General features: G+C 35.4%; 1 protein-coding gene across 3 annotated transcripts in view; it reads left to right on the top strand.

Moving 5' to 3' along the window:
- LOC106468578 (integrator complex subunit 10-like) overlaps positions 1–10,613 on the top strand; it is a 34,657-nt gene that overhangs the window by 21,620 nt on the left and 2,424 nt on the right. For all 3 annotated transcript variants that reach the window (XM_013929013.2, XM_022396917.1, XM_022396916.1), the window contains exons 15-18: positions 728–796; positions 6,912–6,965; positions 7,429–7,543; positions 8,174–8,253. In XM_013929013.2, the coding sequence (XP_013784467.1) occupies positions 728–796; positions 6,912–6,965; positions 7,429–7,543; positions 8,174–8,253 (318 nt within the window). The remainder of the gene's footprint in view (positions 1–727; positions 797–6,911; positions 6,966–7,428; positions 7,544–8,173; positions 8,254–10,613) is intronic.

The following is a 10,613-nucleotide window of genomic DNA, read 5'->3' as shown; positions in this document are numbered from 1 at the left end:
CACTAATGATATACAACATTGTTTATTGACAAAAAGGGGACATGGATAAACGTTTCGGAATTCTATCAAATTCCATCTTCAGTATTTTAAAGTCCCATTTCTCACATTTCTGATAGAATTCGAAAACGTTTATCCATGTCCCCTTTTTGTCAATAAACAATGTTGTATATCATTAGTGTCGTAAGAGATATTTCATTTTGTCAGACTATACTTCTTACTCCATATTGATATGAAAGATGTATTTAATTTGTTGGATGTTTAAGTACGGAAAACAAGGGTAAAAGTCATCAGATTTGTTCAGTGCAATAAATGTAATTTTTCTAGGGAAGTGGTAATTGTTATTTGTAAAAAATTCGCCAAACTGTGGATTTACCACGTTTTGTAAATATATATATATATATATGTTATGTGCTCAAACTACATTTGTAACAAAATACATATAAGATCTTGTGGAACTTTCCAGAAACAGTATTTAAAGTTTGAAATAATTAACTAACTATAACCAAGAATGAAAGTTAAAAGTTCTTGTAGTTTGATGGAAAACTATTTGAGATTGGTAATGAAGTTCTTGGAGGTCATTCTAGATTTCAGGGAACCTACAGGTTAATAAAAAATAATGGGAACAATAAAACTTTCTGCATGAGTTAGCCTTTCTTGAAAGATAGGGATTTTTGTTGAAGATGTTTTATCTTGGAGTCATTTGTTATTTTTTGTTTAATTTATTAAGGGGATGCACCAAGATGCTATCAGCCACCTTCTCCGTATCCAGAGAACCAGTGATCATGATTTTCAGAAGGTGTGTTATTCAGAAGAAATAATGAAATTAGTATTGAGTATTAATGCATGAAAACAAGAATAACGTAAAGCCTAATGTTCGTACTGTTGAACTGGTTGTCGATAAAAGCTTTGATTCATTATAAGTGCATATAACTTCCAAATGAATAATTATAATAACATACACACGCTAGTTACTTCCATCACCCGTGTTTTTCAGCAAGATTTCTCGAAAACAGCTGAATGAATTTGGACAAAAGTTGGTATAAATTTGGATTATGCTCCAACTTAGAAGTGTTTAGTTTTTGGAGGTTCATGGTCTCTATCTGTTAACATGGGGACCAACTTTCACATTATTTTTGCTCTACAACTCAGTCAAAAATGATCGGTTTTGATTAAATGTAGTGGGCACATGTAGAATATTATTCCTAATTGTCCTGCTAAAAATAGTCCATGTCTGTTCATAAAGATGGACATATGGACACATTTTCGTATTTTTAAGGGCCGATTATGATCAATGCTTCATGGTAGAGGTATGTGCTCTACTGCATGCCCCTTTAGTTTGTACTGCAGTATAGAGACACTCGGAAGGTGTTAGTTGTACATCAACATTGTTTGTTTCAAAATTATGTTAATTTACAGTATGTCACAGATTTTAATGACACACGATACTTTTGGTCAATGACAGCAACCTTAAAGAATGCAGTGCTGAGTAATAATTTATAAACAAATAGAATTACTTTAAAAGTGTTCAATCTGTAGCAAAGTTTATGACTGCTTTAAAGTTTACACTATAAAATACATAGTCCAATATGGTACATTACCTCCACTCACATAAATAGCTATCCTCGTTCAGTGCTGCCCTCTATATGCAAATATTAGTTTTTGCATGCCACAAACCTTGAGCTCCTTGTTAGCCCAAGATCAACGTGGTTCAACTGAGTCTCACATGAAAATCATCATGCGACAACCCTCCACCAGTTGGAGTGTAACACATCCTCTTGATGCACGTGACTCTCTCTATTCGATTCTACCAAACTATCACTTCTCATTTGACAATGCTATCATCAAGATGTTCTTTGTTGTGCTCTCTTCTCTTGTTTTTTTAATTTTCGTACGAATTGGAGATATTTTCTAATTTTTTCTACTTCTTTCTACCAGTTTTATTGTTCTTAATTTTTTTGTTTTTCACCTAAGCTTATATTTCCACTTCCAAAATGTTATCATTTACTTCCAGCACAATTACCTAGGCTTCAGGTGGAGGTACTGAACTGAGGAATTGTCAGCTTGAATTCAATAGGAGATTGATCGTTATATGAGTTGACCTTTGTCGGGCCTCAAGTTTGGTGACCCACGCATTTGGGTTTGCCGACTTTGGACAGAAAAGCTGTTATGCTGTTTTAGCTTTTTGAATATTTTGATATTAATATTATTATTTGTAGTTATTTGATTTCAATAACATATGTTTAGTTAGATTTGTACCTACTTCTTGTAAAGTAAAGGTATTTTAATTGATGTGTAGTGATATCCTTTTGTACTACAACGTTACTTTAGGCTTAACATGTGTCTTTGTAATCTTAGGCTTACCATTCATTCATCTTATTGTTTCATCTACTAAGTTTTATTTTCAATATGCACTTACTTAATTTTACAATATAACAACTTTTTCATTTTCGTAATTAATTATATTTTATACTTCTTACAATTAATTTCGTTTTGAGGACCCCTGGACCTGGGGTCTGCCCAATCTTCTCTCACTATTTCTTACCTTCCTCCTCGAACTTCCGAACTCAATCGGGATAACATATGTTTTAACAATTTTTTCTCTACCTGATTCTGTATTGGCCTTCCCAGGTCTCTACTACAAAGTCTGCTAGGCCTTCTTCAGCTATTTTTATAGACATTTCACAGTTATTTTTCCCCCTTTTCCAGATATTTTAGTTCATGCTGGGCCTTTATGTCTCTCTTTTGAGAGATAGTGCTGGCATGCCTAGCCCTCCATTGGCTTTGGTTCATTTTGACTTAGCTTACCATTGGGCATATTGTTTTTTGTTTTCTTGCTTTTCTGTACTTCAAATCTCTTTTGCCTGCATGGGGGCAGAATCTATTAAACCTATCCCTGTCTTCCTAGCCAAATTTTCCAGCCTTTGTCTTCCCCTATCGCCTCTCTTACTGGTATCAGGCCCCAATCACCTCCTTTCTGAAGTGTTCCATCTATTTCTTAGGGATTTTTGTGGGGCGATTGCCATCTTCAGCTCTTTCCTTACAAGCGTGGTTTCTTTGCTTTTGGGATCTTTTGGAGTGGGACACTATCTTGTACCAAGTTTATTTCCCTTTCACGTCTAATTGGGACTTATGGATGGCTCTTTTTTCTCCACTGGTCCGGTTTTTTGAGGGATGTTCCTCCTGTGACTTTAGCACCACATGGGGTATCTGTATTGGTACATTCCAATTTTAATTTTTGGTTGCTTGTTTGTCTCTTTGGCAATTGCATTCTTTATTCATGTTCCAATGTCCAGCACCTTCCCATCATTTACATGTCCTACATCTAAGAGTTCCTCCATTAGTCATGTATTCTTGATACAAATTACAGTTCTGTTGATTGATCTGTCCCATCTCAATCACTTGTTGGTTCTTTCCCTTTCTCCTATATTGTATTTTGCTACACTGTGGTGGGCCTTTTCTCCAGGACTGAGGATGCCCATGGTTGAAGTTTTGTATTCTTATGCCCACGTTCCCATTTTTCATCCCTTGTGGTGCTATCTTAGGTTTGTTCACCACGAAGTTGGGCATTAGTTTTGTGCCTTGCCCTTTGAGCTTGTTTTAAATCTGTATGTCTTTGTCTCAGGTTCCTCATCCACCTGCCTTGGCTGTTGATGCATTCAGACAGGATTGGGATCTGTTTATACCTTTCTTTTCTCATCCCATTTGTAATTTTCTCTGGTTGATTTTGTTCATCCTTGCCACTCTGTTTAAGGTCTTTCTGATTGCACTTCACTGGCTGACACAGATCTGTTTTTTCTGAGCTGCTTCAACTTGAGCTGTCCTTTTCTTTCTGGATTGGTGACTCATGGGACAGGTTCTTCCTTTTTATCATTTTTCGTTTCCTTCCATCTCCCACTTTTAATTCCAGTCAAATTTGGTTTGTTATATAGGTCCCATACCTGCTCTGGGTTGCTTCATTGCCTTCAAGTCTTCCTTCTGTTAGTTCTTTTTCCTGCTGTTTCATTCCCTGGCACCACTCCTCTGTTTGTGACTTTTTTGTTCCTCCCTTACCTACCCAGTGGCACAGCAGTATGTCTGTGGACTTACAATGCTAGAAACTGGGTTTTGATACCCGTGGTTGGCAGAGCACACTGTGTATCTTTGTGCATGACTACAAACAAACAATCCTACTATACCCTTTCGATTCGATTGGTCTTTTCTTCCTTGTCTACTTTTTCCCGTAATCATTTCCTGGTGTCTTCGCTCTGATTAGGCACCTTCCCACTTACTTGTATCTCACCTTCATCATATATTGGAGGTACTACTTTCATCGAGCACTGGGACTACACCTCGTACGTTTATCTCCCATTATCTGCTTCGGGTAGCTGTTTCTTCCTCATCAGGGTACTGTCTTCCATCTGTCACCATTCTTCACTTTTCGGTGAGACTGTGACTGGGTAAGATACCTTTTTTGTCTTTATTTTTCAGGGGCATGTCCATTTTTTTTCTTTATGGATTGTGCTCTGTGGTGAGTGGTGTCTGTCCAGGTATACTTACAGCAGTCAAATCTGCACTGTAAGGCCATAATGACTTAACAATTATAATTTTCATGGCCACTAAATGCACACTGTTGAGTTGGGGTGTTCCACAAGATTGCTCATAGATTTTCCTCACAATATATTTGCTTCATTAATATACCCATTCCGGAACGTACTCACCCATGGACTTCATGGGTAAAGCAGAAGGGGATAGCTGCCCATCCCTGCCATGCCTTTGATTGAATAAATCAGGTATGGCCTGCTTTTCAAAATAGGGTTTTCATGGTCACCCATTGCACTGTCTCTGGTGTTGAAGTTTCTCCGGACACTCTCCACTGGATTTTCTCTCCCCCCTTTTTCTTCCAGTGGAGTATAGGAATCCTTACCACTTTCCAGTTCCAAAGCCACTTGGGTGGTGGATCATGGAGGCATTCTCCTGAATGTGATAATGATATATGTGACAAATAATGATAAAACCATTCATTTGAAAGTAGGGTGGCGGTGGTGTCCTCCAATCTGATGCTCTATCTCTGTACATGTTTATCCGGAGGGATGTTGTAGCTTTGGAGTGAGCAGTCAAAATTGCAGTTCACCCCTTTGATTAGGATCCCTCATCCTACCCCCACATGGATTTTGGTTCCAAGTGGCTGTGTTTTGGATTCAGAGCTGAACCAATCAACATAAGTCCTCACACAGGTATTATAGGTGTCTCTGTTTCCTCACTCTATTACACTCTTGTTCCCTCCAACTGTGTTGTGGGTCATGGTGGTGGAATTTGCAGATTAATATGGTTCTTCCTCTTACGCAATCCCTCGATTTTCTTATACCAAGAATGTTATTGTGCCGAGGGTGGTTCTTGTCGGAATTGTTTTGAGTGAGATAGTTTACATTACAGAGACATCTTTGATATACAGATTGTCTGGATGTAAGGTTCCCAGATTGGTCAAACAATTTATCATATTGCTATCATGTGTCCTGCTCATAGATCATGGGGGTATGAGATTCCTTCAGGTCTGCTGAACTTGAAGTGAAGAGAGTATGATCATCTTTCCAACCCTACCAGACGGTTGGGTTTCAGGATTGTAGTTGACTTGCTGCCAGTATGATCCTCTTTCCAATCCCACAGAGATGTCAGTTACAGGTGGCTGGATTTTGGATTGTAGTTGACTTTCCGGCAGTATCATCCTCTTTCCTACCCCCAAATGGATGTCACTTCCTGGTGGCTGGGTTTTGGATGCAGTTGACTTGCCATGTATGGCTCGTCATGCCCTAACCACTCTACACCTAGATGCACATTCTTTCACTCTCACCCACATTGATGTACTCTATGGGATTGAGATTCCAATATTGTGTGGTTCGGTCCCTATTCAGCCGTTGTTCTCTCCATTTTGGATGTGCTTCTCCCAATTTCTACCCATGTCTGCGACACCTCTTCCACACTGGGCAAAGAGTATACCTGGCACAGAAGTGGTGCGGTCTCCCATGTATGATCCCCTACTGTGAAGATCCCTTCTTTTAGGGTGTTCCTCTTCAAATGGGGATCATGCTTCAGGGGTGTCATTTGGACACTTTCAAAGGATGCTTCTTTCTTTCCCTCGCACCTATCCTTCCCCTATTCGGTGTGGGATTCTAACTATTTATGTGAGGAAAGGTAATGTACCATATTGGAAGTTATAATTTTCCTATACTGAAAATGTATTTCCAATAGGTACTTACCTCCTCTCTCACTTCCCACCATTCCTCTCCACTGAAAACCAGTGCTTCCATTTTCTGCCAAAACTTGAAGTGTAGTTTGGTAGAATCGAATAGAGGGAATCACATGCATCAAGAGGACTCTTATTGGTGGAGGTTTGTCAAATGATGATTTTCATTCCAGACTCAATTGAACCATGTCAATCTTTGGGTATGTGGGAGCACAAGGCTTTTGGCACGTGAAAAACATTTTGCATATAGAGCGCAGCACTGAATAACAATAGTTACTTATGTGAGAGGAGGTAAGTACCTATCAAAAATACATTTTCAGCATAGGAAAATTATAACTTTCTGAAGAATAAAAAAATGATAAACTTGTAAATTGTAATATAAAAATTGTATTAGATGTCTAACTTCTAGTAGGTCTTTAGTAATTTTGAAATTTTCTTCAAAAACTACATTTTATATCAAGTATCTGGAAATTAAAGTTGGTTTCACAGTCCCTTATATTGTGCTGTGTCTAGTTAGTGTAAAACTAAGGTTGGGCTAGGTATTAAATTTTACATAATAAGCTGAAATGTTTTCATTGTAATGTGTAACATATAGCAGCAAAGGCTTAATTTTTCAAGATGTGCTTGTATTATTATTTTCTACGTAAGTGTTATTAATATTTTTCTGTTTTATTATGAATTTTTTACATAGAGCAAAGCCAATCTCCAACTAGCCAGCTGTTACTATATACTTGGAAAATTTTCAGTAAGTTTGTTGATACTTTTATGTTCCTTATTCTCTGTTATTTTCACCTTATTTGCACAGCATTGGTTCACTTCTCGCAAATCCAAGTGTTTTAGATTTTTGATTTATTTTTGATACAGTATGCTTACATTTCATAGAAACATAAGTTTTAGATTTGAAAGGTTTAAATTCACATTCATTTGACACATTTGTATTCTGTTTTTTCTTTATTGAAATTATAAGTTGGTTCTTCTAAGATGTGAATTTGAGGATATGATTTGTTATCATGTTTTGTAGATGTGTAAAAAGTCAAAACTAATCAGATTCTCATGAGAACGAAGCATGTCTATTTTATATGAAACAGTTTTAGTGTAATGTCCATGAATACAGTGGAGTTACAACATATGTGATGCAAGGGGATGATAATATGCTGTACTATATATATATAATAGTGTATTCACGACACATTATATCTTGTGTGTAGATGGCTTGTGAAAGGTTACTAGATGTGGTGAGTTCTTTGCCAATAGCCAGTGGACACTCAGTAACCCATACGACAGAAAGCAACTCTCTCTCTAAACACCAATCAGGAAAATCAGGTGAATTATGTTGTATTTTTTAAAGTAACCTATAAAACAGAAAGTAATTGTTTGTAAACATGAGTCAGGAAAATCAGGTGAATTATGTTGTATTTTTTCAGTGAAACACTATAAAGGCAGGTTACAGTTTAAATTTGTACGTCTTACAAGTTTATGTCAGTTTTTCTCATTAAGATATGTAGTTATTATATATTATTCACTCTTTCCATCCAGTCATATTTTCTCTATGTTAATGACAAAGTTCAAAGTATGCATTGGAATGTCACATCTGCTTTCATACACATTTATGTCCCAAGTGTCAGTTGTTATAAACTAAATGTCTATACTAGTTTATAGAATATTCTCGTATTATAATGTCTACCCTCAAAATCAAATGCAGTACCAGAGAGGTGCAGTTTAGATGCACTCAACAAATCATCATGTTTGTGCCATTACTCAAAAAAATATGCAATGAAACAGGAAAAGCAGTATTAGATTCCAGAATTACAATAGCAACTGACTTTAGAAACACTTTAATTTGGTAATGTTTAGTTTTATTCATTAATCACTTAAATGTGTTATTTTGATAATGTTGCTTTTGGGAGTTGTCAATGATCTCATTGAAAGTGATTTAATTTTTGCTATTTTTAGGAAGACATTTGAGTTACCTGAGTTTTGAGAGAGGTGAACTTCTGCAGTATTGTGTGAAGTTATTAATTACATGTTTCAGGGTGAGTTTTTGACCTTATTTAAGAGAGGAACCTCTACAGTATTGTGTGAAGTTATTAATTATATGTTTCAAGGAGAGTTTTTTTTTTACCTTATTTAAGAGAGAAACTTCTACAGTATTGTGTGAAGTTATTAATTATATGTTTCAAGGAGAGTTTTTTTTACCTTATTTAAGAGAGAAACTTCTACAGTATTGTGTGAAGTTATTAATTATATGTTTCAAGGAGAGTTTTTTTTTACCTTATTTAAGAGAGAAACTTCTACAGTATTGTGTGAAGTTATTAATTGCATGTTTCAGGGTGAGTTTTTGACCTTATTTAAGAGAGAAACTTCTGCAGTATTGTGTGAAGTTATTAATTATATGTTTCAAGGAGAGTTTTTTTTACCTTATTTAAGAGAGAAACTTTGAAACATATAATTAATAACTTCACACAATACTGTAGCAATAATGCAGAAGTTCTCTTCTGTCAAAACTAAGGGGAAACATTTAACCTGAAACATGATTATTAACTTCATAATAATGCAGAAGTTCTCTTCTGTCAAAACTAAGGGAAAACATTTAACCTGAAACATGATTATTAACTTCACAATACTACAGAAGTTCTCTTCTGTCAAAACTAAGGGAAAACATTTAACCTGAAACATGATTATTAACTTCATAATAATGCAGAAGTTCTCTTCTGTCAAAACTAAGGGAAAACATTTAGCCTGAAACATGATTATTAACTTCACAATAATGCAGAAGCTCTCTTCTGTCAAAACTAAGGAAAAACATTTAACCTGAAACATGAAACTTCATAAGGTCCCCTCTCAAACTAATGTAAAACACTCCCCCCTGAACCATGTGATTAATAACTTCAATCAGTACTCTCAAAACTAAGACAAAACAGTCATACCAAAATGGGATTATTAACTTCACATAATACTGTACAAGTTGCTCTTTATATAAGGTAAAAAACTCACCCTCAAAACTAAGGGAAAACATTTAACCTGAAACATGATTATTAACTTCAGCAGAAGAGAGCTTCTGTAGTATTGAGAAAAGTTATTAATCACATTTTTTCAGGGTGAATGTTTTCACATTATTATTCAATATACACTGCCTCGGGTCAGGTAAAAAAGTGTCACTACAAGGATATAGTTTTGACTACTGTCAGGTCTCAACCCAGATACTGTGACTTTAAGCCAGTGTATACATATATAACTGTAGTGAGGAATTTTGCTTGGTGTTTTTTTTTTTTTTTTTATCCCTCAAACTTTTTTTTTATATATTTTTTTATAATTATACATATGTTAAACCAAACATTGAGTAATTTGAATATACATAATTGGTCATTTTTATTTGAAATAACTTGGTACTGGGAGTTAACCAATCATCTGATGGAACTCTATTTAGAATAGTTGGTACTAGATAATACAAGTACTTGGAGCTCAAAATGGAATTACTTTGTGGATATATGTAAAGTTGTTTTTTCTTAAAGGATTATAAACTGTCCACGTTAAGAGTAAACAAGTTTAAATCATTATAAAACATTGTAATATCCTTTGCAATACAAATGAATTGGTAAATATAGGCTTGATAAATTGTTAAAACTCCAAAATCTTTAAACTAGCTTGTCACAGATACTCTATGTGGAATACTGACTCTTTTGTAATAACCAGATTGGTCTTAGTGCATAGAAATTTGTACCCCATACACTTATACAATAAGTCATCTCAGAATTTTCTTTCTCCAATTCATCAATGTTGCAAACGTTGTTTTTTGCCATATCAGAAAATAAAATACGACTGTTTGCTTTACATTTTCAACATTTCCACCGTTTATTCAATTCACAAAAAGTATTAAAATCATCGTACGATATATTAACTCACTTAATATGATATTTTAACTGACATACGGTACAGGAAGTAATGGTATTTTTAGACTTGTAAGGCTTACCACCTGCAACTTTCAATAAGCAGATTTCACGCACGTCACTACCCTGTAGCCATCTACACTTGACTTTAAGAAATCACAAACCAGTTTTTACATATATAACTGAGGTGAGGAATTTTATTTTTTGTTTATGCCTCTAACTTTAAATTTTTTTGTAAAAGAGAGTTTGAACACATCCAGCTAGATGTTTCGCTTTCCTACATTGCATTTTAGAAAGTATTATGCCTCCTATTTTTATAAAGTTTAATTGTTTGTATTCTTTATTTTTTTTGTATATTTTAAGTAAATCATATAACAAGGAAAAATTCTCACGTAATCTTTCTTTAACATATTTTTACTAAAATTAAGCTGAGGGTTGCGGGTTCGAATCCCCGTCCCACCAAACATGCTCGCCCTTTCAGCCGTGGGGGCGTTATAATGTGACGG

The sequence above is a fragment of the Limulus polyphemus genome, unplaced genomic scaffold (genome assembly GCF_000517525.1).
Source record: "Limulus polyphemus unplaced genomic scaffold, Limulus_polyphemus-2.1.2 Scaffold3062, whole genome shotgun sequence".
Lineage (NCBI taxonomy): Eukaryota > Metazoa > Arthropoda > Merostomata > Xiphosura > Limulidae > Limulus > Limulus polyphemus.
Note: the sequence above shows the minus strand (reverse complement) of the source record. Positions and strands in the feature narration are given on the sequence as shown.